The sequence below is a fragment of the Vombatus ursinus genome, unplaced genomic scaffold (genome assembly GCF_900497805.2).
Source record: "Vombatus ursinus unplaced genomic scaffold, bare-nosed wombat genome assembly UNPS02014789.1, whole genome shotgun sequence".
NCBI lineage: Eukaryota > Metazoa > Chordata > Mammalia > Diprotodontia > Vombatidae > Vombatus > Vombatus ursinus.
The window spans coordinates 6,816,266-6,842,650 of record NW_020954567.1 but is presented as its reverse complement, the minus strand read 5'-3'; the positions used below and the strand labels follow the sequence as shown (position 1 = coordinate 6,842,650).

General features: G+C 39.3%; 2 protein-coding genes and 1 pseudogene across 2 annotated transcripts in view; 2 read left to right on the top strand and 1 right to left on the bottom strand.

The window, feature by feature from the left end:
- The window catches only part of MPC2 (mitochondrial pyruvate carrier 2), a 28,761-nt gene extending 10,933 nt beyond the window's left edge, over positions 1-17,828 (top strand). Inside the window, exons 2-5 of the mRNA XM_027868319.1 lie at positions 4,490-4,530; positions 9,186-9,270; positions 9,896-10,007; positions 17,597-17,828. Coding sequence (XP_027724120.1) covers positions 4,490-4,530; positions 9,186-9,270; positions 9,896-10,007; positions 17,597-17,633 — 275 coding nt within the window. The 3' untranslated portion in view covers positions 17,634-17,828. The remainder of the gene's footprint in view (positions 1-4,489; positions 4,531-9,185; positions 9,271-9,895; positions 10,008-17,596) is intronic.
- A 413-nt stretch (positions 17,829-18,241) lies between these two features.
- LOC114047517 lies at positions 18,242-19,455 on the bottom strand (annotated as a pseudogene).
- A 6,219-nt stretch (positions 19,456-25,674) lies between these two features.
- ADCY10 (adenylate cyclase 10) overlaps positions 25,675-26,385 on the top strand; it is a 127,725-nt gene continuing 127,014 nt past the window's right edge. Inside the window, 1 exon segment of the mRNA XM_027868597.1 lies at positions 25,675-25,822. Coding sequence (XP_027724398.1) covers positions 25,675-25,822 — 148 coding nt within the window.

The following is a 26,385-nucleotide window of genomic DNA, read 5'->3' as shown; positions in this document are numbered from 1 at the left end:
CTGCTCATTTCACTCTGCATCAGTTCATGTAAGTCTTTCCAAGGTTTTTTGAATTTGGCCTGCTCATCATTTCTTACAGCACAGTGGTATTCTATTACATTCACATACCACAACTTGTTCAGCCATTCCCCAATTGATGGGTATCCCCTCAATTTCCAGTTCTTTGCCACCACAAGAAGAACTGCTGTAAATATTTTTATACATGTAAGTCCTTTTCCTTTTTTTATGATTTCTTTGGGATACAAACTTAGTAGTGGTATTGCTGGATCAAAGCGTATGCACAATTTTATAGCCCTTTGGGCATAGTTACAAATTGCTCTCCAAAATGGTTGGATCATTTCACAACTCCACCAACAATGTATTAGTGTTCCACTTTTCGCACATCTTCTCCAACATTTATCATTGTCCTGTTTTGTCATGTTAGCCAGTCTGATAGGTGTGATGTGGTACCTCAGTGTTGTTTTGATTTGCATTTCTCTAATCAATACTGATTTAGAACATTTTTTCATATAACTATAGATAGCTTTAGTTTCTTCCTCTGACAACTGCCTGTTCATATCCTTTGACCATTTATCAATTTGGGAATGATTTGTGTTCTTATAAGTTTGACTCAGTTCTCTATATATTTTAGAAATGAAGCCTTTATCAGAGACACTGGTTGTAAAAATTCTTTCCCAGTTTTCTGCTTCCCTCCTAATCTTGGATGCATTGGCTTTCCATGTGCAAAAACTTTTCAATTTAATGTAATCAAAATTGTGCATTTTGCATTTCATAATGTTCTCTATCTCTTGTTTGGTCATAAATTCTTCCCTTTTCCATAGATCTGAAAGGTAAACTATTCCTTGCTCTTCTCGTTTGCTTATAGTATCAGTCTTTATATTTAAATCATGTACCCATTTTGACTTAATCTTGGTATAGGGTTTATGATGTTGGTCCATGCCCAGTTTCTGCCATACATTTTTCCACTTTTCTCAGCAGTTTTTGCTAAATAGTGATTTCTTATCCCAGAAGCTGGAGTCTTTGGATTTATCAAATGATAGATTAGTATGGTCGTTGACTGTTATGTCTTGTATGCCTAACCTATTCCACTGATCCACCGCTCTATTTCTTAGCCAGTAGTACCAAGTAGTTTTGATGATTGCTGCTTTATAATACAATTTAAGATCAGGTACAGCTAGGCCACCTTTCCTTGCATTTCTTTTCATTAGTTCCTTTGATATTTTGGACTTTTTGTTCTTCCAGATGAATTTTTTTATTGTTTTTTCTAGCTCTATAAAATAATGATTTAGTAGTTTGATTGGTGTGGCACTGTATTAGTAAATTAATTTACGTAGAATTGTCATTTTTATTATATTAGCTTGACCTACTCATGAGCCACTGATACTTTTCCAGTTATTTAGATCTGACTTTATTTGTGTGAAAAGTGTTTTGTAATTGTGTTCATATAGTTCCTGGTTTTGTTTTGGCAGGTAGACTCCCAAATATTTTATAGTGTCTACAGTAATTTTAAATGGAATTTCTCTTTCTGTCTCTTGCTGCTGGGCTTTGTTAGTAATATATAGAAATACTGATGATTTGTGTGGGTTTATTTTATATCCTACAACTTTACTAAATTTGTTTATTGTTTCAAAGAGTGATAGCTTTGTTTCTTCTTTGCCTGTTCTAATTCCTTCCATTTCTTTTACTTCTCTGATTGCTACAGCTAACATTTCTAGGACAATATTGAATAACAGTGGTAGTAATGGATATCCTTGTTTCACCCCCGATCTTACTGGCAATGCTTCTAGCTTATTCCCATTGCATATAATGCTTGCTGATGGTTTTTGATAGATGCTATCTATCATTTTAAGGAAGACTCCATTTATTCCTATGCTGTCTAGTGTTTTTAATAGAAACGGGTGTTGTATTTTGTTAAAGGCTTTTTCTGCATCTATTGAGATAATCATATGATTTCTGTTAGTTTTGTTGTTGATAAGGTCAACTATGCTGATAGTTTTCCTAATATTGAACCAGCCTTGCATTCCTGGTATAAATCTTACCTGGTCATAGAGTATTATCCTTGAGATAAGTTATTGTGATCTCTTTGCTAATATTTTATTTTAAATTTTTGAATCTATATTCGTTAGGGAAATTGGTCTATAACTTTTTTCTCAGTTTTGGCTCTTCTTGGCTTAGGTATCAGCACCATATTTGTATCATAAAAAGAATTTGGTAGGACTCCTTCACCTGTTTTCCCAAATAGTTTATGTAATATTGGAATTAGTTGTTCTTTAAATGTTTCATAGAATTCACTTGTAAATCCATCTGGCCTGGAGATTTTTTTCTTGGGGAGTTCATTGGTGGCTTGTTCAAATTCTTTTTCTGAAATGGGGTTGTTTAAGTATTTTATTTCCACCTCTGTTAATCTGGGCAATTTATATTTTTGCAAATATTCATCCATTTCACTAAGATTGTCAAATTTATTGGCATTCATTTGGGCAAAATAGCTTCTAATTATTGTTTTGATTTCCTCTTCATTGGTGGTGAATTCACCCTTTTCATTTTTGATGCTGGTAATTTGGTTTTCTTCTTCTTTTTAATTAAATTAACCAAAGGTTTATCTATTTTATTGTTGTTGGGTTTTGTTTTGTTTTGTTTTTTCATAAAACCAGCTTAGTTTTATTAGTTCAATAGTTTTCTTAGTTTCAGTTTTATTAATCTCTCCTTTGGTTTTCAGAATTTCTAATTTAGTATTTAATTGGGGTTTTTCAATTTGTTCTTTTTCTAACTTTTTTAGTTGCATGTCCAATTCATTGATCTCTTCTTTCTCCATTTTATTCATATAAGCATTTAGAGATATAAAACTTCCCCTAAGGACCTCTTTCACTGCATCCCATAGATTTTAGTATGTTGTCTCATTATTGTCATTCTCTTAGATGCAGATTGTTTCTATGATTTGTTGTTTGACCCACTCATTCTTTAGGATTAGATTATTTAGTTTCCAATTAATTTTTAGTCTATCTTTCCATGGCCCTTTATTATATATAATTTTTATTGCATCATGATCTTAAAAGGATGCATTTAATATTTCTGCCTTTCTTCATTTGATTGTGAGGTTTTTATGCCCTAGTACATGATCAGTTTTTGTGTAGGTGCCATGTACCGCCAAGAAAAAGGTATATTTCCTTTCTGTCCCCATTCAGTTTTCTCCAGAGGTCAACCAAATTTACTTTTCTAAGATTCTATTGATCTCCTTAACTTCTTTCTTGTTTATTTTGTGGTTAAATTTCTCTAGTTCTGAGAGGGGGAGGGGAAAGTTTCCGCACTAGTATAGTTTTGCTGTCTGTTTCTTCCTGTATCTCCCTTAACTTCTTTAAGAATTTGACTGCTATACCAATTGGTGCATATATATTTAGTAATGATATTCATTATCTATCAAGATGTAGTTTCCTTCCTTATCTCTTTTAATTAGATCTGTTTTTGCTTTTGCTTTGTCCGAATTCAGGATTGCTACCCCTGCTTATTTTACTCCAGCTGAAGCATAATGTATTCTGCTCCAGCCTTTTACCTTTACTCTGTGTGTATCCCTCTGCTTCAAATGTGTTTCTTGTAAACAATATATTATAGGATTATGGTTCTTAATCCACTCTACTATTCATTTCCATTTTATGGGAGAGTTCATCCCATTCATATTCACAGTTATGATTACTATTTTTGTCTTACTTTCCATCCTATTCTCTCCTCCCCCTTATGCTTTTTTCTCTCCTTTTTCCCTTTCCCTCCTCAGTCTGCCCTCCCTTCTATTAGCTCCCTCCCTTTTCTTTTCCTATAGGGTAAGTTAGATTTCTATACCTAACTGATCTTGTCCCGCTTTGAACCAAATCTGATGAGAGTAAGGTTCAAAAACAATGCTCATCTCCCTCCCTTCTTTCCCTCTACTGTATTTGGTTTTTGTGCCTCTTCATGTGATGTAATTTATCCTTGTCTGCCTCCTTTCTTCTTCTCTCAGTACAATCCCTTTTCACCACCCTTTTTAATTGTCTCTACTGGATCTATTTTCCAGGTCAGTTGTTTTACCAATGAGGTATTTTACATTTTCTTGTATTTTTTCATTCTTTTGTTTCTGTTTGACTGATTCTTGTTCTCAGGGTCATTAGCTTCCACTTGCCCCATTATAATTTTTAAGGAGTTTTCTTTTATTTGATTTTGTACCTCCCTTTCCATTTGACCCATTTTACTTTTTAAGGAGTTCTCTTCAGTGAGTTTTTGTGCTTCCTTTTCCATTTGACCAATTCTACTTTTTAAAGACTTGTTTGCTACAACAAAGGAATATAACTTTTAGTTCATAGTTGGTGATAAATTTTATAAGTTACTAAAAGTTGAGAAATAGATTCACAAATATTTAACTTTGGTCCTTGGATGTGTATGTATGGTATATACATGATAGATATGGTGTGCATTTTATATAAAATATTGGTTTTTATGTGTTAATTTTTCCCTTTCTTTTTAGGTCCTAGAACTGTGTTTTTCTGGGCACCAATTATGAAATGGGTGAGTTTGACTTCAGGCAAATAATAAGAAATCTCTGGATGACTTAAACCCTTATTTTTTAACAACAGAGTAGATAGGATCAAATGACTTTGTAAATTAAAAATATACTCTTTGTATGCCTTAAAATTACTTTATAGCAAATATTCTCATCATTATCATGCTGAACTATATATGAGGAACTTGTTTAAGGAATTCAAACTGAGGGTATTGGTGGCATCAGGAAATAATAAAATTTTAGTTCTTCGAATTCTAGTCCTATGTCCTGAGGACCACACCACTTAACTAATTTAGCTTAAATAAAAAACCTTTTCCAGGCATTTTTAATTATTAAAAACCGTACATTGCAGGGGTTAAAATGTTAAAACTAATTTCTACTCCAAAGTTATTTTTTTTTTATTATGAGAGCTAGAGTTAAAGGCAACTTGGCTCAGGGTTTATTTTAAAAGACATTTTGGTTTTTAATTTTAGATATTCTGTGCCACAGTCTCATTTATCATGTTGAAATCTAGATGTTTTCACTTCTCTATATTGTTGCTTCTCAGATTGTGTTGTAGCAAATCATGATGTTGAGGTTTAGGGGTGCTGGGACTCCAAAATTATAACACATGGGTCCTGCCCAAATGAATTTGACCCAAGCCTTCTTTCAGCCAAAGACAAGTTTTATTAGAACATCTGCCATGTTGGCCAGACTCTTAAGGAATCTAAGCAATTGCTATCACTAATGCAATCAGATTACATCTTAAGAATCTGTGCCCTTGGCTAGACTTATCAATGAATCTGAGCACCTTAATGGAGACAAGATAAATCTTATTTACAGAAAGACTGTGGGAGGGATCTAGAAGTGACCAAGTAGTCTGAGGTGACTGGAGGAGGGGTCTAAGGAAGATCTGGATGGGAGTGACCAGTAAGCTGTGGGGTGAACAGAGGCAATATAGGGAGGTAACAGAACAGAATTGGGAGATTGGACATAGCCACAATGAAAGGCCAGTTGAGTGGATTACAGCTTCAGAGAAATGCCAGAGATGTGAGAAAAGTACAAGAATTTTCTTTTTTGGGGAACAGATCCCAAAAAACATGGTTTCCCTTTAGGGGTTCAGATCCCATCCCCATCAATGAGAGTACTAACCATCAGCATAGTACTAAGTATCCCTATGATAGATAAGATATAGGAAACTATAGAACCTGGTAAAAAAATAATAACAGAAATCATTTGGAAAAATAAAAGATCTAGGTCTAGACTATCAAGGGAAACGATAAAAAAGAGTTAGGAATGAGGGGGCGACAGTACTTCCAGACCTCAAACTATGTTATAAAACAGCAGTCACCAAAACTATCTGATGTTAGTTAAAAAAATTAGAGAGATAGCCCAATGGAATGGACTAGACAAGAGTGAATAGAGCCTGAACTAGGCCTGTGGCTATTGAGTGTTGATAAGGGAGATTGGTGGTGCCGGAGATAAAGCACTAGGCTTGGATTCAGGAATACCTGACTTCAAATCCAGCCTCAGACACTTACGCTAGCTGGGTGAACCTGGGCAAGTCCCTTAACCTGTCTGCCTGAGTTTCCTCATCTGTAAAAATGGGGATAATAGGAATAGGGAAGTTAAGAGAGGAAGGTAGGTTCTAGAGGATGGGTTTGGGGGGGGGATTTTGTTTTTGTTTTTTGATACTTAGTTTAAGGTGCCTGGAGGATATCTACTTGGAGATAATCCAATTGGTAGTTTGTAAGTTGGTACAGGAACTCTGGAGAAAGATAAGGCCTGGGTTTGGGGATCATCTGCATAGAAATTGAGCCCTGGGGAATTCATGAGATCACAGAGGGAAGGAGAAGAGGAGGAAAAGGGGGTGAGAAGGAAGAAAGATCTGGGCGGAGCCCTTGGGTAAATCCACATATTGAGCAGAATGTGGATGGTTTTAACAGATAAGAAAAGAAAACAGTGTCATAAAAATCCAGGTGGCAGGAGGCTGGTTGACTGTGTTAAATGCTGAACCGAGGTCCTAAAGGATTAAGAGATTGTTGGTGCCTTTGTAGAGAGCTGTTTTAGTTGAGCACTAGATTGCTAAAGGTTGTGCACTGACAGAGAGGAGGAAGTGGAAACAATGAAAAGAAATCTATTTACAGCTTTTTTCTAGGAATTTAACTATGAAAAGGAGGAGAGATTAGAGATAATAGGATCAAATAAAGTGTTTGTTTTTATTTTTTTAAGACTAAAGATATTGATCAAAAACACATTATTATGTCACATTATGTGCCTTTTGTATACTTCCCTTTTAAAACAGAAATGTGTGTAAAGAATGTTGAGGCTACCTTACAGCATTACAATAGATGGCACAATGGATGAGGAACCCTAGACCCAGTTGGAATCTGGAAGACCTGGGTTCGCATTCAACTTGAAGCACTCACTAGCTTGTGTGACCCTGGCAGGTTTTAACCACTGTCTGCTTCACATTCCTCATCTGTAAAATGGGAATAATAGCACATCCCTCCTGGGCTTGTTGCGAATATAAAAGGAGATAATATTTGTAAAGCATTTTTGCAAACCTTGAAGTGCTTTAATGCTATTTAAAGCTACTATTTAAAGTGCTATTATTATTTATATGGATAATGCATCTAAAAAGCAAGGAAAGTTGTACTTTTAAAATTTGTAAACCTATAAGAACTACTTCTAAAGCCCTACTCTGATGCTTCCTCATGGCATGAAGGTAGCCCTGAGTTAGCAGAGTTCACAATCTGCTAAGTCCTACCAGGCTAGAATGTCTTCAAGTACAGGCCTTGTGGTGTTAGGATTTATGTCTGCTGTCAGAGATGATCATCATTAGGTTGGCCCCAGGACAAATTAAATGATTGACCGTAGCCATTCTTGAAGACTATCTATAAGGTTCGAAGACTGTCAATAAGGTTATAGAGGTGTTGCCATCTGCATTGCCAGAGGAAGCACCCACACAGATCCTTGAAGTTTATCTTATGAAAAAAATTGGGGGAAGGGAGAAGAGAGGACAGGAGAGGTTGAGAAAACAGATCAAGAGTTAGAGTTTCACTACTGCTTTGTTTGATATTAAGTCTCAAGGAGAACACATTATACCTCAGAGTTTTTGTTTGTGGATTAACTGATGAAAACCAAAATTTACTTCTCTAGATGATTTCGATCTGTTAATGGTGCCTGTACAATTAATCATAGGATCACAAATATGGTGCTTTCTCATTATAATCCTAGGGTCACAGAAACAGAGCTGGAAGAGATAAAATAATTTATATTTAGAGGATTGATTCATTCTTTGTATTTGTACACCCATAGCCTAGCATAGTACCTGGCACATAGGCCCATAATAAATGCTAGCTGATTGACTAATAAAATTACTTTCACATATACATCATGTCATTTGATATTGTCAAATCTGCAAAATCGTTTTTATACTCTGATTACTTACTGAAATTTAGACCTACATGCAAACAGGTTTGAATTCAAACAAAAGATTTAAGGGAAATGGAGTTCATTTGCCTTCCCCCAAAGTCTAGGCAGTTGACATCCGAATAGAGGAAATTTGCAAACTTTCTGGAAAAGGGAATTAATAAGCTGTGTGAGAGCATTCCCAGTTTATTGCCACCATTCCCTGGAAAAGAGGCAGAAAAAGTGAAAAAGTTACCAAATGCTGCCATCTTGCATACTCAGTGCCAGGGCCATCACAGATACTTGGCTAACTATTTTCTTCTGTTGTTTAATAATTTGTTCAGTTTTGCCTTTTTAAAAGCTAAATGTTGTTTCTAAATGTTTATTTGATAATTTTTGTTGATGGTTGTTAAATTTCAAATAATTTTTTAAAACCATTCTGCTAACCTCTGTATAACACAAGCCTCCAAATACACTCCCTCTGCCTTCTCTTTACCTACAGTCTGATTCTGTGCCCATGTTGTAGGAGATGTAAAGCAAGGCAGGGGAAAAAGAAAGGAACGAGAAGATGAAAGCTTAGAAGGGAGAGGGGAAGAGTGAGATAAATTGTAGGATGGAGGATCAAGGAAAAGAAAAGGTCGAACTTGTCACCATAGACCTCTAATTATGCTTCCATACTTCAAATTGAAACTGGTTAAACAGTCTTTTCTTCTACTGATGTGATTAATTGAAAAGACTTTAATTACTTGGTTAAAACTTATGCCCTTTCCTAAAATGTGGTTTTATAGATATTTTTGTTATCTAGATAAATTTGATTGTTTACTATGTCTAAGAACATGCATAAGAAATGTATAACAGAATTTCTCAGGAAATTCAAAGATTAAAAATAAATAGCTTTTTTAAAGTACATTCTTCACATTCTAAAGCGACTTGTCTCTCGAAATATAATAAAGATATGACTACACTTTCTGAATGAGGCTAAGATATGTTCGCTATGGTTGTGATAATTCCTTGAATAAATCATGTTGAAGGTATAGAATGTATTTGGAGAAATGGCCCTGTGCTGATATTCAAGCAATATAATAGAAATATATTTAGTTTGTTATTCTGAAATAAAACATTTCCTGTATTTTTTTCAAAAGCAAAAATAGTATAGAAAAACAAAAGAATGGAAAGGAAGACACTCGGATCATTAGTCTCAAAGCAATTTTCATATGTATATATATTTTGCTCATTAATTTTGAGTTATGGTTTGTGTATTTTCCAGGGGTTAGTTTGTGCTGGATTGGCTGACATGGCTAGGCCAGCAGAAAAACTCAGCACAGCACAGTCTGCTGTATTAATGGCTACAGGTGAGTGTTTCAAATCTTCCATTATGCTTTTCATTTTTATTTTAAATGTACTTAACAAAAGGCAGCATGGTGTAGTGCAGAGAGGGCCAGCTTTGGGGCTCAGTAAGATCTGGGTTCTTGACAATTACTAGCTATGTGACTGTGGTTAAGTAATTTTACTTCTCATGCTCCTCAGGTAATTCTCTAGGACTTTCAGGTTGTAAATGTGTTGCAGCTCTGCATCTAGTAGAGGAGAGGAGTTTACACATCATGAGGTCCCTACACCAAAGAAATTATACATCTGGACCCAAAAAAATTATTTAGCTATGTATGAATTTTTTTGGTAGAATCAAATGAATCATATATATCTTTAAAAAATAAAAAAAGGTGGTAGAGGAGATAGTTTTCCTTTTTGAATAGGAAAAAAATTATATCACACTGGATATGGACCTCTTAATGGCAACTAAAGTTTGGACGGGGATGGGGAATCATCATAATGTGATGGGGGCATCACATTACCATCTCTTCTTTTGTGGTCTTTTTAAATTTCTAACTATTTAACACTAAAAACTGAATAATTAAAATATAGCAGTGCAGCAATAGTTAAGCTTTCCGCCCACACTTTGTTTCTTTTTTGTTTTAACAGGGTTAATTTGGTCAAGATACTCTCTTGTTATTATTCCTAAAAACTGGAGTCTGTTTGCTGTTAATTTTTTTGTCGGTGCCGCAGGAGCCTCTCAGCTCTTCCGTATATGGAGGTATGCCTGTTAATATAAGCATATACACTTTCCAAAAAGTCCATGTTGTGATAAATATTATTTTACATATGAAATGAATCTACAGACCGGGTAATATTTTGCAAAGTATTATTTTAAAGTATAGCATGTTACAACTAAGCCACGTTATATTGCAGTTTCACTGAACTTTGTATTTTTGTGGACCCATTTAATGAATAATAGGGTATGTAACTTTATAATGCTTAAGTAGAGATGTATGTGTCTCAGGAAGATGGCTCAAGGTAATAAATGCCTGGAAGAAAGGAGTTCACAAATTGTATAATCAAAGTCTTGAAAATTAGAATTGGAATAAACTTGTTCAACCACATTTTCTATGTGTTTTCCACTAATAGCTGAGTATTTTTGCCATATTTGCTCAATTTTTATACTAGTTTACAATCATTAAGTAATGGTGATTATTCTGTTTTCAGAGAAAATTCAATTCAATAAACATTTATTAAGTGCCTGCGTGTTGTGCCCTGGGAATGCAAATAAGAAAAAGAAAGACACTTCCTGCCTTCAAGGAATTTAGAATCTATTGGGGGAAGACAGCCCACTAAAGAAAGCTGGGGGGTGGGGGGCAAAGACCAAGCAGAGCTGCAGCTGCAAGTTGGAGTGAGTTGCAAAGTCCACATCCTGCCGTCTATAAAGGAAAGCTTTGGATGGTGTTTAATGCTCCATCTTCCACCTGTCCAATCAGAGGGGAGAAGAGCTGAGGGAGGTGGGAAGGTGTTGCATATCACAAATTCTGCAGTTTAATATAGTATACATTCAGTATCATAATAGACAAGAGTTGAAAGGAATATCAGAAATCATCATATTCCAAATGTAACCCCAAGCTTCAGTCCTTTTACATCTGTCCTGTACAATTGGTCATCTAGTTGCCTCTCGACCTCCAGTGAGAGGGAACTCATCCTCTGGGGCACTGCAGTCCCCTTTCAGACAGTTTTAATTGTTATGAACTTTTTCTTTTTTCTTCCAAAATCTTGTGTTTTATAACTTCTACCCATTGGACCTAGTTCTGCCCTTCAGGACCAAGCAGAACAAATGTCACCATGTAATTCCCCTTTCACAGGGAAACTTCAAATATTTGAAGACAGTTTATCATGCTTCTTCCCCTAATTCTTCCACTTCCTTTGATCAGTTTTTCCCTTCCTTAGGTTAAATATCCTCAATTGCTTCAACTGATCATAGCATGCGTGGTTCAAATCCCCTTAAATATTGGTCATTCTGGATACATTCCAACTTGTCAGTGTCTTTTATTAAAAAAAAAAAAAGGTTCTCAGAAATAATCAGAAGGGGTCTGACCAAGGTAGGAGACAGAACTACTTAATCTCTTGCTCTAGAAATGATACTTCTTGTTAACATAGCCCAAAATTGAATTAGGCTGCTATATCATACATGTAGTCATTGAATTTGTAGCTCAAGAAAAACCCCAGGTCTTTTGCACAAAATACTGCTTTTTAGAAAGATATTCCCCCCTTCTCCACCTATGTAATTTTTGCCTCAACAATGTAAAATTGGCATGAGAACAAAGTTTATTCTATTTATAGTCTGATCTGAGGCATTCTTAAATTGCCCTTGATTAGCTGTTTTTTGGTACCTTGTAATCTTTTTATTTTATTTTTTTAATTAATTAGCATTTATATCCTTACTCTCCTGTTCCCCCATTGTGGGGGAAAAACCCAACAACCTTGTAACAAATAGAGGCAAGCAAAACAAATCCCACATTAGCCATGCCCAAAAATGTATGCCTCATTTTTTCATCTTGAGTCTGTAACCTCTGTGTTAATCAAGTCAACAAGCATTTATCTTTTTTTATCATATATAATTTTAATTTTTTGTTACATTTGCATTCCAAGCTGTTTGTCTCCCTCCCAACCCCACACAAAAGAAAGTCGACATTTGACACAGGTGTATGTGCCGGCCGCGCCGTGCACTCTCCTCCTATAAGGAGCAGGCTGCCAGAGTCATACTTACCAGTCTTCAGAGCCTGCCCGGATAAACACACAGAGATGAGCTGACCAGGAGATGCCAACACCCGAGCTTTATTCAGAGGCCATCACAGGAAGGCCATAGCAAGAGAGCAGGAGCAAAGAGAGAGCGAGCTCCGACCACGACCCATTCCTTAAGTACCTACTTAGCCCCTCCTCCTCAGCCTGCCTACTAGTCAATGATTGTAGGATCAGATACCGGAAGGGGATGTCTGGGTTTAGCGCACCAAGGGAGAGGAAGTGACGCAGGAGGCTAGGACCGGATACAGGAAGGAGGCGTCTGGGATTAGTGCATAGACAAAGGGAGAGTACGTGACCTAGGAAGTCACGCTCAGATACCGGGAGGAGGCGTCTGGGGTCAGTGCTACACAAAGGGAAGGTACGTGACCCAGGAAGTCAGGAAGGACACAGGAAGGAGGTGTCTGGGGTTGACGTTGCACTTAGGGAGGGGACTAAGCAAAGGGAACTGGTCCTCTGCCGTCCCACTCCCACGTGGCACAGCCCCCTGCCTCAGGAGCACGTGCTCCGGCTACTTCCTTGTATTCTGTTCCTTCCCCAGCTTATCACAGCTCCACATAGCACTGCCCACTGCCTCAGGAGCGTGAGCTCCGGTTACTTCTCTGTATCCAGTTCCCATCCCAGTTCACCACAACTCCGCCTAGCACAGCCCCTGCCTTGGGAGCGTGAGCTCCGGTTACTTCCTAATATCTTGTTCCTACCCCATCTTGCCACAATCCTCACTTGGCAGTAGCCAACATCAGACAGTCCCTCACAGGTGTATATGTGAAACTATACAATACATAGTTCCATATATCAGTTTTTTCTCTGGAGGTGGATAGTATCTTCCTTCATAGGTCCTTTGTAATTGATGTGAATATTCACATAACTCAAAATAGCTTAGTCATTCACATTTACTCTTCAAACCATATTGCAGTCATTTATATGTAATGTTCTCTTGGTTCTGTCTGTTTCACACTTCATTATTTCATGCCATTTTTTCTATGTTTTCCTAAAATCAACTTGCTCATCATTTCTTACAACACAGTAATATTCCATCACAGTCATATACCACAACTTATTAATCCATTCCCAAGTTGATGGGCTTCCCCTCAATTTCCAGTTCCTTGCAACCACAAAGAGAACTGCTGTAAGTATTTTAGGACATATAAGTTCTTTTCCTTTTTCCCTGATCACCTTGGTTAGGCCATTGCCAGTCTCTTGACTTTTTGTCTTGCCACTGGATTTTTGATTACTGTGGAGGAGAGAGTGAAGCTAATGACTTTGTGCAGCCCTGCCTCTCTTAAATCCAGTTCACAAGCAAGTCAAGACCTTACCCTTGGGATGTCATTGATCCTCTTCAAGAACAAAGGACCAACAATAACAGCAAAAATCACCTTGGGAAATAGACCTAATAGTGGTATTGCTGGGTCAAAGAGTATACACAGTTTTATAATTCTTTGGGCTTATCTCCAGATTGCTCTCCAAAATGGTTGGATCAGTTCACAGTTCCACCAGCATTGTATTAGTGTACCAGTTTTTCCACATCCCTTTCAATATTTGTCATTTTCCCTTTCTATAGTTTAGCCAGTCTGATAAGTGTGCTATGGTATCTCAGAGTTGTTTTAATTTGCATTTCTTTAATCAGTAATGATTTAGAGCATTTTTTCATGTGACTATATATATCTTTGATTTCTTCCTCCAGTAACTACCTGTTTATATCCTTTGACCATTTATCAGTTGGGGAATGACTCATTCTTATAAATTTGGCAAAGTTCTCTACATATTTGAGAAATGAGGCCTTTATCCGAGAAACTGCCTATAAAACTTTTCCAATTTTCTGTTTTTCTTCTAATCTTGGCTACGTTGGTTGTACAAAAACTTTTTATTCAATGTAATCAAAATTATTCATTTTACATCTCAACAATGATCATATAGTTCCTAGGTTTATCTAGTCAGATATACCCCCAGGTATTTTATAATGTCTACATTTATTTTAAATGAACTATCTCTTATTATTTCTTGTTGCTGGGTTTTGTTGGTGATACATAGAAATGCTGATGATTTATGTGGGTTTATTTTATATTCTGCTATTTTGCTGAAATTATTGTTTCAACTAGCTTTTTAGTTGAATCTCTAGGATTTTCTAAGTATACCATCATAGCATCTGCAGAAGTAGTTTTATTACCTCATTGCCCATTTTGATTCCTTCAATTTCTTTTTCTTCTCTAAGCATTTCTAGTACAATATTGAATAATACTGGGGATAATGGCCATGCTTGTTTCGCTTCTGATCTTACTGGGAAGATTTCTAGCTTATTCCTGTAACAAACAATGCTTGCTGTTGGTTTTAGATAGATTCTTCTTATCATTTTAAGGAAAAATCTATTGATACCTATGCTTTCAAATGTTTTTAATAGGAATGAGTGTGTATTCTGCCAAAAGCTTTTTCTGCATCTGTTGATGTAATCATGTGATTTTGATTACTTTTGTTATTGATATAATCAATTATGTTAATTAATATTCCTTACATTAAACCAGCCTTGCATTCCTGATATAAATCCCACGCGGTCATAATGTATAATCTTTGTCATAATGATTAGCTTCTTAAAAGTAAAAGAGGAGGTAAAAATTTGGCCTCCCCAAAAGAGATAATAGCTAATTTAGCTAACATTGATATATCACTTAGTATGTTCCAGGCATTGTGCTATGCCAGGGGTGGAACCCCTGCTGCCTTGAGGCCACACGTAGTGTCAAATCAAGGGATTTTTTCTGTGAAGTTTGGGTTAGTGAAAGGGCCGCACTTCAGGACCTAGAGGGCCACATGTGGCCTTGAGGCCACAGGTTCCCCACCCCTGTGCTATGTACTTTACAGATATCTTATTTGATCTCACTGACTTGAGAAAATGTATATCCTTCTCTTCTTTTCAGAGTTTTGGGGTGCTGTAGATATGGAACACTTAACATGTTATCAGGTTTAGTTGATGTGTTGGTTAGGTTTGCTAAATCGCTAATTTCTTCTCTTTGTTAAAAGGGATGGCTCACTGGCTAGGGGAGGCATACATTCAGGAATACAGGTGATAACACTAAAAGTTATGGTTTTGAAAGGGGCAGGTGAAATAACCAAATAATTCTGATTATTTTGTTGATCATACATTGAGAGAGGTTTTCTTGGTATCAAGTCTCTACTTTTATATAATTTCCTTCACTTTGCTGGAAATATAATAATCTCAGCCCCTTTTATAAATTATATCTTTCTTCCATGACATTTAATTTTCACCTCACCAACTCTGAACAGATTTTTATTTGCCACAATACTCCTCTCATTTTAATTGCAGCCCAAATATTATGTCCTTTTAAATAGAAATCTTTAGCAGAATTTTGTGTGGTTTTGATCTTTACAAAAGGTATAGACCAAAAGGCTTTAGAGGCCACTGACGTTGCAGTAGATAGAGCACTGGGCCTGGAGTAAGGAGGATCTGAGTTAAAATCCAGTCTCAGATACTTACTGACTCTGTGACCCTAGGCAAGTCATTTTACCTGTGTCTGACTCGTTTTCCTCAATTAGAAATGTGGATAGTAATACCTACCTTCCAGGATTATTGTAAGAATCAAATGAGATATTTATAAAATACTTAAGACAGTGCCTGACACATACTAGGTGCTTCATAAATGCTCATGTCCTTCCTTTTTTCTTTTCTATATGACATCATAGGTCTGGTCCCTCAGTTGACTCCACTCTTTCTAAGATGACTTTTATTTTGGTGCCTTTGTCTCTCTTTCAGTGTTGAAAAGCATTTTCAGTTTTGCTGTATGTTACATATCCCACTTTATGTGGAAAATCTCATCTGAAAACAATATAAACTTTTCTGAAATTTTCATCTCATGTTCCCTTCAGGGCTTCCCCTCAGTTTACCACAACACCCATCTCACATCCCTTACAGCCCAAGCATATATCATATCTTGTCTTTTTTTTTTTTCTTGCATGATATCCTAGCATATTTTAAAGTCTCAGAAAGAAAGCTGAGAAGGCGGGAAGGAAGGTCTAGTTAAGAGGACCAACCAACTTACCTCATTTTTGTAAGCCGTGATCTACTACTACTACTACTACTGCCAGCAAACTGACTCAGTTTCTTTAGTCTTAGCTCAACGACTCCAACTTCCAATTAGAAAAAGTAATCTAGAGGAAAGTACCTGACAGTATACTAGGAAGCTTAGGTTTAGTCCCTGCTCTGCCTCTGACTGGATATGACTTTTGATAAGATAATTCATTTTTCTTAATAAGATATGCAATTTTGTGATTTCTATTATCAGTTTGAATGCATGAGCCAGTCTTTGACTAGAAATGACAATTATATGTAGGAAAAGATTACTAGTTTTTTAGAATATGTTTTATGAAGCCAAGACATTTTGTAACCTTTTATTTATTCGTTCTATAATTTATTTATGAGTAGTTAGTACTCCTCCAGTATGAGGGCTCTGGCTTTACTTAGACCATAGTATTTGCCCAAGTTACATAGTAAAGCCATTATTGTCTCAACTTTCTGCAGCTGTAGAAAATTTTAGTGTGAATCAGCTAAGGGAGATGGGGAATGTTATATGGCATAATATTTCCTTCCAGGATGCATTGCATTCCATACATGGTATGTTTGGTTTAGGATTAGGACTTCATGTAATTTAAGGAAATGCCTATTTTGTACCACTATACTTTCTCACTTGTCCCAGAAGCTAAAAGTTTTGAGCTTTGGGGTTTTGTGAAGACTCTTTTACAAGATGTTTTGTAGCTAATTAGCAGGTTATATGAAATACAGTCTGTTCTCAAACATCCATGATGATTAAAGGAAACAGTGGTTCCAATTATTTTTAAAAAATCTATAATCTCCAAATCATATTGTTCCCTCTTTTCTTCCTCATTGAGTAATTTGCTATTCTGTTGTCAGAATTTTCTTCTGGACAGGTTCCCATTCTTCTCGATCAATCTTCTAGCCAATTCTAGGAGCCTGTGAACTGCCATAGTATCATATGCATCTGTCTTCTAGTCTTTTTGCAATCTGTTCTCCAAAAGTCATGGATGTGTCTGATCATGCCAGGTATTCCCTTCTTCACTACCACAAATATACTTTATCCCAAAGCTTCTGTTGCTTCTGTTTCTTCTACTAAGTCTTCTTGCTGGTTAGACTTAAGCCCAAAATTAACAGTTCTCCTGAGTTGCTTCCTCTGACTTGTGAGAGATGGCTAATTCCAAATGTTTCCTATATTTCCCTGTTATTGATTTAAAAATGCATAATGAAAAAATTAAGATTAAAGTCATTTTGGTACAAGAAGCTATAAGACTAGAGTTAGAATTTTATATGCAATGTGTAATTAAAACTTGTTGGCACTGGAAATTTCCTTTTATTATCTGCGTAAGTTAAGTGCAGACAAGTTTCTGGTTACAACTTTACCTTTTGCTTATTCCTGCCTAGAAGGATTTAGGAAGCTGGAAACTGGACTAGATTCCTGGGTAAAAGAACGAAACTGCTTTCCCCTCTCTTCTTCTCCCAGAGAAATGATGTTTGCTGTCTTCTGTTTTTGTTTACAGGTATAAACGGGAACTAAGAGCCAAGGAAAATTTGTAAAGGACTCTTGATCTGCTGAACAAATCCAGAAGCAGTTATTACCACCAAAGGGACCTAGTTTGATTCATTTTATTATTTGGTTTTCAAAAAGATAATGCTAACAATGTTAATGTTCTGCAGATGGGACTGTAACTGTAGCCATTATACAGTACCTTGACTGAACTGAAAATAAAACACACTTTTAGTAATGTTTCATCTTGATGTTTGTATAATTCAGTAAGGGGCTCACCGATGACCAAATTTCTGTCCACTCTACATATGGCCAGTCACATTTGCCTCTTGATTGTTGGGCTGCCCTTGTGGAACACATTCCATTAATCAACTAGGGGATAGACTTATTTGTCTAAGAGCAGCTATTTGATGAGACAGGGGGAGATTGGAGAGTAAGATGTATCTGGAGAATGGTGAGTTTTCAGCAAAAACAACCACATAATGTCAATTAATATATTTTGACTTTGAATGAAATGGAAGCACTTTGAAGTAACTTACTTAAAGAAGTGAAATAACTTTTTGTCTATCTTTATAAAAGTCACTAAATGTCCACAGAATGACATTTATGGGACACAATAATTCTTTCATCTTGAGAAATAGAAAAAGTATGAGCATGGGTTACCCAGAACTAAAGGTAATTGACAAAGTATTTAATTTGAATGAATTAAGCACTTATATTCAAGAGGGAGACGGAGAGGTGTTAAGTCCTGAGAATACAAATAGGAAAGTAAAACAGTCCCTACTTTTAAGAAACTCATATTCTAATGGGGGTGAGGACAGAGGTGGAAGATTTCACCTGCAAGTCAGTTGCAAAGGTCTCATGGTCCTTAAGTTGCACTGCCAAAGCAGATGGGGATGCCTCTTTATCATTTCCACTGATAAAATCCTATCAGTTTCTGATGTTGAACCATTTGCCATTGCCAAAGACTGGTGGTAAGAACCTTCCTTGTATGAGGGAATAACTGGTGGGTTGCCCCCAAAGTGACATTAGCTGGGGCCAGGAAATCCAGGTACCAGTGCACAATTGCTACCCCAGAGACATAATGGGCTGCCTCATGAGGTACCACCTGTGCCCACTGAGGCAGAAGTTGCTTGTCATGCGGTATTACTATACTGCCACGGTGAGCACTTTGAGCAAGGGCAATGAAATCCCCATGAAGTTCTGGCGTGTAGGCCTGGCACTGGAAGGGATACTCACCCACTCAACCTTCCTGCTCTGCTGATGGTCACTGCCCAAAACCTTAAATGTCTCTGCGTAAGCATCCAGAAACTTGATAAAGAAGTTGGCCCAGGTCTGGTGGTACTATCCCCTGGTTCTCGATTGAACTTTCCCCATTCACTGCCCCATTGGTCTTGAGCCAGGTAGGTGATGTCCAAGAGCTGGCAAAGAATGAGACAGTGCGTTGAACTGGAGGAATCTTGAGGTCGATGTCCTCTTCAGAGAGACTAAAATCGTTCAACCGGATGTCGCAGGGTTTTCAGCACTGGTGTAGATACGGTTGGAGACGTCCCAGCGGGCCATGGGCACTGGGATGATGTCATATGTAAGACTGAAGGAGTAAGCCCTGGACAGGACGTGACAGTGAGGTAACGCAGAAGGCAGCCGCATCAGTCACGCACCCCCAAAGCCTTCCATCTTCTGGAACTGTGGCGTTAGCAGCAAGCCCGGTGCCTGTCCAGCTGCTCTGGATGCTCTGCGAGCTCTCCGAGCGCTCTCCTAGCGGCTGCAGGTACCGCTGGGAAGAAGCGTCGGGGGGTCGGGGGAGTCACCTGGGGGGCACAGTGGCTGGCGGCTGACGCTCGGGACACCGCGCAGAGCACAAGGCGCCATCGTGGTCACCTTGCCCAGGTCCTGGGATGCTCCTCTCTCTGGGCCTTCGGAGGGTGCCCGGCTCTGGCTCCCGCTGCAGTAGCGAGAGCGAGAAAACTGCAGGCGAGCCGGCTGGGCGCCAGCTGGTGGAGGGGAGTCACGTGGCGCGCTCGGTCGCGATCACGTGACGGTGTCCGAGGCGGCCGCGGCCATCTTTGTGCCGGGCGCATTCCTGTAGCCCGAGGGATGGAACCGGACTCCATTGACAGGTGAGCACAGAACCAAGAAATACAGTAAAGGACCGTCATAGGAACAAAAAAATAAAATCAAAATGAGACAAAAAGCAACGCCAAACTCCACAACCTATTTAGGTCTGCAACATTAGATAAGTGTGAAGGATCCAACCATTGATAAGAGGAATGAAGACCCCCACCTAATGATACAAGTGTCCCCGGAACCTCTGGGGGGACCCTCTCCTCATTGGTGGAAACCAGACCTTCGTGGGGGCGGGGTTGGCCCTGGCCCCTCCCACTTAAGGCTGTATACCGAAGTTTACCTGGAGTTGTTGAGTTGTTTTCAGCCTGTCCCTGGACTCTTGGTGACCCCGTTTGGGGTTTTCTTGGCAAAGATACTGGTTTGCTGTTTCCTTCTCCAGCTCATTTTGCAGATGAAGAAACTGAGGCAAACAGGGTAAAGTGACTTGCCCAGGGCCTCCCAGCTAGTAAGTGTCTGAGGCCAGATTTGAACTCAAGTCCTACTGACTCTATCCATTGTGCCACCTATGATGTTCAATATTACCATCCTTTACTAGTTTCCATACAGTCCGTTCCCCTCCTGGATCACTGCATTGTCATGGCGTAGGGGCTAGCCAATGAAACTACGATCTACGCCATGCATTGTTACCCAAGTCAGAAAGGTCACAGTGGAGAGTTGTGATGAAGGATGAAGCAACAGTGTTTCACAGGTAAACACACAGGTAACACCATTTGTTGGGCAGGAGAACACAGGTGGGCTCATAACACTAGCAGGTGTTCTAGCACAGGATCACTTTTGATCTGGTCAGATGGGAAGATAGCTTCAGAGGCGTTAAGTAAGCTTACTTTTTCCTAGTCTAGAGCCTTCGCAGAACGGTTGCTGATAATGGGAGCTCCAACTCCTACAGCCTTTCCCTAATCATGCTACATAGTCTCAGCAGGTGAGATTAGCAGGAGCTGTTACAACTCCTGCCGGTCCCCCAGTCCTCAATGGGGGCTGACTGAGGCAAGTACAAGATTCCCCCAAACCTTAATGGGGGCCGATCAAGGCAGGGCAGGTACATGCGTTCCTCTATGCATTACCCAAACCCCAGAATGGGTTCCTCACTGACCAGTGCCCACTTGATTTATAGGGCAACAGACAAAGAAGGCATCTTGCCAACATGAAGCTCACAGGTTAACTTTAGCAATAGCGGCATGACCTAGCACAGTGCCCACGGAGTGACCATTACATTATATCACCCCTCTATCTCTACTGCAACTGCTCAGTAGAAGTTGTTTTCAACCATAATTTGTGGGAAATATTATCTAAAAAAAAGGAATAACAAAGTCCTCCTTACACACACTAAAATCCACCTTACTTACAAACAGTTAGAACTGAGCTTGGAATAACTGATTGGTTTAAGATTGAGAAAGGAGTACAGGGGCAGCTAGGTGGCACAGTGGATAGAACTCCGGCCCTGAAGTCAGGAGGACCTGAATTCAAATCCAGCCTCAGACCTGACACTTATTAGCTGTGTGACCCTCGGCAAGTCACTTAACCCCAATTGCCTCATAAAAATAAAGGAGAAAGGAGTACAACAAGGCTGTATACTGTCACTTTATTTAACTTCCATGCAAAGTACTTCCATGCAAAATACCAGGCTGGACGAATCAAAAGCCAGAATTAAGATTGCTGGGACAAATATCAACAATTTCAGATATGCAGATGATACCACTCCTTCGGAGCAGGAACTGTTTTTTGTTTTGTTTTTTTGGCAGTTGGGGTTAAGTGACTTGCCCCGGGGTCACACAGCTAGTAAGTGTCAAGTGTTTGGTTTGAGGCTGGATTTGAACTTAGGTTCTCCTGACTCCCAGGGGAGTGCTCTATCCCGTTGGCCACCTAGCTGCCCCAGGGCAGGGACTGTCTTTCACCCCTTTTTGTTTCCCCAGAGCTTACTTAGCACAGTGCCTGGCAAATAGTAGGCTCCTAATAAATGTTGGTTGATAGCTGAATTTATTTGACATAGTTTCTCTGCTATGCTTATAGACAAGATGGAAAGATAATGGGCTGGTGGGCTTTTGATCAAAAGCAGTCATTAATATAACTGCGTCTACTTAGAGGAAAGCCTCAAGCTTTTCCAGGGATCTGACAATGGCCTTATGCTATTCGTAATTCTTAGCAATCACTTAGATGAAGGTCTAGATGTCACTTAATAAATCCAAAAATTAATAAAAGCTAGAGGAGATCATAGTCAGTCAGTCAATAAATATTAAGTACCTATTACGTCCCATGCTAATGTATGCTGGATGAAAAGGTCAGAATAAAAATCTAATGCCCTTTTCTCAGTCCTCATCCCCCGACCTCTTAGCAGCATGTGAAGTTTTTGGCCTCCTCTCTTCCCTGGATACTCTTTCCTCATTAGGTTTTTATACTACTACTCTTTCTTATCTTCTTACTGGAAGGAAAGGAGAGAAGGAAGGAAAGGGGGGAGAAGATGGGAGGGAAGAAGGAAGGGACAATGGAAAGAAGGGAAGAAGAGAGAAGGGGAGGGGAGGAAGGAAAGAGAAAGGGAGGGAGGGAGAGAGGAAAGGATGAAAGGAAGAAGAAAGGGAAGAATAAATAACCATTTATTAAATGCTTACTATGTGCCAGGCACTGTGCTAATTTCTGAAGATACAAATACAAGCAAAAAGAAAGACAGCCCCTGCCTTCCAGGAGCTTACATTCTAATGGGTGCAGAAAACACACAAAAGGGAGATGAAAGATGGACAGGAAGGGGAGGAATGTACTTGGCAATGGCAGTGTGGAGGCATGGTTTTGAAGTCCAGAAAATCAGAAAGAGGACCAGGAGGGGAATGAAGGCAGGCTTATACCCCTCCACAAAATGGAGGCTCCCAGAGCCCCTCTGGAGTCTACAGGACCTACTCCCCGCCACCACCACCAATGGGAGGGGGAGAGTGAGCAGGTCTTACAAAGGAAGGGTGAGTTCTCCAAGCTCTCTCTCAGATACGGTGAGGCTCTGCCCAAAAAAGATTTCACATAATGTCTGTTGTTACATTGAATGAGACAAAGATATCTTAAAATGCAATCTAGGTTAACATTCCAAAATTGAACAACTGTATCTCTATCCCCTTCTTCCAGTTCAGCTCCCCCGTAGGAATCAATAGATTTCCTCTCCAGGGTTTCTATCAGGGATCCATACTGATTAGGAGGAGGTTTGAGTGCCTTCTGAGACATTGAGTTCAACCCCCTCATTTCACTGATGAGAAGACTGAGGAACAACTAAGGAGCAGAGAAGCTAAGCCATATGGGGCAGGAATCATAACCTAAAACAGGATCAGACTTAGCAAGATCCATGGACCCAAGGAAGGGAATGGCCTGGGGCGGGGGCGGGGGTGGGGGTGGGGGAACAGAAAAGAATAGCGTGTGAGCAGCCAATCAGATGCAAGTCTGGCGAGCAGTGTGGGCGGGGCCTGTAAAACTGCCATTTGGTAGGGGCCACTCCTGAAGATGGACGTGGTACTTGGGCTATTTTCAGAGTAACTTGGACCAGGCCCTGGCCTGTTTGCCGAGCTCCTTAAGGGTTTGGGGCCCTACTGTCTTTCAGTTTCGCCTCTGTGTGGTTTTGTCTGTTTGCTTTTCAGCTGCTGATGGGGCCCGGAGGTAGGTGAGAAGGGGTGGATGTGGGACTCTCAGCAGAAAGGGTTGTTTGTGGCAGCCACCGTTAAGGGCCATCCTTGGGTCAGGAGGATTAGGGAGAATCCTTGAGCCAGCTTCTTCTTATCCTTTCTAATGAGAGCAGGAGTCTCGGAGACTACAGGTTCTCTTGACTTCCCCCTTCTTGGGAGCTACATCATTCTCATATAGAGTTCCTTGGATAAAAAGGGAGGAAATAAGCATTTATTGAGCACCTACTGTGTGCCAGGTGCTGAGCTAAGCACTTTATCAACATTATCTCATTTGATCCTCGCAGCAATCCTGGGAGGTAGGTGTCATCATTATCCCCATTTTCAAGGTGAAGAAAGAAACTGAGCCTGACAGACGTTAAGTGACTTGCCTGGAGTCACATAGGTAGTGTCTGAGGCTGAATTTGAAACTCAGGTTTTCCTGAACCTATCCCCCTCCATTCTTCTAATTAGCATATTGCCTCCAACAACATCTCTTCCTCCCAGTCTTTAATCTCTACCTTTCATCAACTCCTTCCCCCACTACCTACAAATGCATCCTTAAAAAAAAAAACCTCTCACATCTCCTCAAACTCTCAATCCATATGACTACTATCTTTCACAATTAAAATCTTAGAAAACACTGCCTACTCTCATTATCTCCTCTACCTCTGCTCTTGCAATCTGGCTTCTGACCTTGTCTCCCAATTGAAAGTGATCTCTCCACTTACCAGTGTTTTCTTAATTGCCAGATCTGATCACCTTATCTCAGTTTTCATCCTTCTTGACTTCTTTTACCGAAGTTGACAATGGTGAATTCAGTCTCTCCTCTCTAGGTTTTTGTGACATTGCTCTGTGGGTTTTCTCATCAAAACTGGAATTATTTCCAGCTTTCTCTTCAAGATATCTGGCTCCTCCGTAAGCAGCCAGCGCTGTGAAGATTTAATATGGAATAGGTTTATTAAAATGCTGATAAAGAACAGGGAAAGGACTCATCTCAGCCTCCTTATGTAATGTTATATACCATCCCTAGGTGAATGTCATTCAAGCTTCTGCCTCAGGTACTGCTATCCTGGGTCCTGGTGCCAGTCGAAAGGCAGCTCTCTTCCGTATACAAGCACATACTCATTTCTACACAAATATCCTTCCTATACATTTAACTGTATTGTTGTTCAGTTGTTTCAGTTGTGTCCAATTCTTCATGACCCCATTTGGAGTTTTCTTGGCAAAGATACTAGAGTGGCTTGCCATTTCCTTCTCTAGCCCATTTTACAGATGAGGAGACTGAGGCAAACAGGGTGAAGTGACTAGCCCAGGGTCACACAGCCAGTAAGTATCTGAGGCCAGATTTCAACTCAGGAAGATGAGTCTTCCTGACTTCAGGCCCAGAACTCTGTTGTTCACTGCTGCCACCTTCTTTTAGGGTATCTGGGCTTCCTTTGTTGTGTCAGTCTTCTAACTTTCCCCCACCTCCCGGTTGTCGCCTTTCAGCTTGGCCCCTCATCTCCTGTCTAGGCTCTGAAGCTCTTCACAATTTGACTCGCAGCTGCCTTAACACTCCGATTCCTTCTTGCTCCTGGCCCTTCTGGCAGCCCCTACTTAGAGCTTGCTTGTACACGTATGCCCTAGGGTTTTTCTTCCATGCTATTAGGTGAAAGGTCAACTCTCCTCAGAATTACTTGGATTATTTTGCATATATTATCTCTTTGCTTTATGTTTACTGTATTTAAACCACACACACACACACACACACACACATCGATAAAACTATCATGTATAAACAACCTTCAAAAATATGGAGCCAGGAAAGGGAGGAGGGGAAATGTGGTTCACAAAAATTAAGGGAATGTAATTAAGATGTAAAGGAGCAAAACAGGAGGAAAATGCAGAATTTGTCAGGATGAAAGGAAAAACGAAATCCATAGGAAAGTACAGCTTGTAAGGAAAAATGTAATGAAGGTGACCCACCTTCCACAGAATGTGCGCTTTGAGTTGTTTCTTCAGTAAAGAGGATGCTTCCCTTAACAAACCAGTAGCACTGACCAGCCACTTTTCAGGATTAAAGGGTAGTTTGTTACTGTGAGAATAGAATCTTTTTCTATTTAAAGTAAATGGGCCCCCCATTGGAAGGTTGAACCCTGCAAACTAGGTCTGCTATTTAGTACTGTGATAATCATTCTAGATACAAGAAAGATGAAAGGAAATTAATTTTTAAAAAAAAAGGAGTGAATGTGGGTTAAAATTCAGAAGCTTCTGTCATACCCTCCCCCATCCTTATAATACTGCAATCTATAAACTTTTCCCTCTGACTACAGAGCCCTGAAAATTTTCCTCAGAGATGAATATTGTAAAAGCATCCTTGCCGGATAGGACCATTGTCAGAATAGCTGCTCACTTACCAGACCTCATTGTCTATGGAGATTTTACCCCAGAGCGTCCCTCCATGGAATATTTTGATGGAATCCTCATGTTTGTGGATATTTCAGGCAAGTACAAAAGAGACTTTTAACAGTGGAAAGAGGCAAGCCCATATTGTAATATGCCTGCTAAACTGAGGCGGGGGGGGGGGGGGGAGGGGAGGCTAGGGAATAAAAAATATTGGTATTTCAGGTTCATAATGGTGAATATTCCAAAGTTAAAAATAAGGTATGATCGGGGCACTTTCCCCCTTTCCTTCAACACCTTTAACAAAATTATGAAGTTGGAAAAGTTGACTTCACACCTGAAGCCTCTCTTCTATGCCCTTTAGCCCCCTCCCTGGGATGCTCTTCTCCCTTCTTTGCTTTTGGATGACCAGTGCCTTTGCCTTATTAAAACCTGCTTCCCAGGAGAGGATTTAATATTAGTAATTTACACTAAAGTGTGAATCTGTCAAGGTGCCCTCATCTCTAATGAAGAATAAAAGTCTGCCCACTAATCAGTAATTTCAGGGACCATTGAGTAAATAGGAGAAACTATTTGGAGGGGCAGGGTAAGGGGACAGAAGAGATCTTCTGGGAACCACCTCAAATCAAGGAGATATGAGATTGCTTCCTCCTTGTCACAAGCC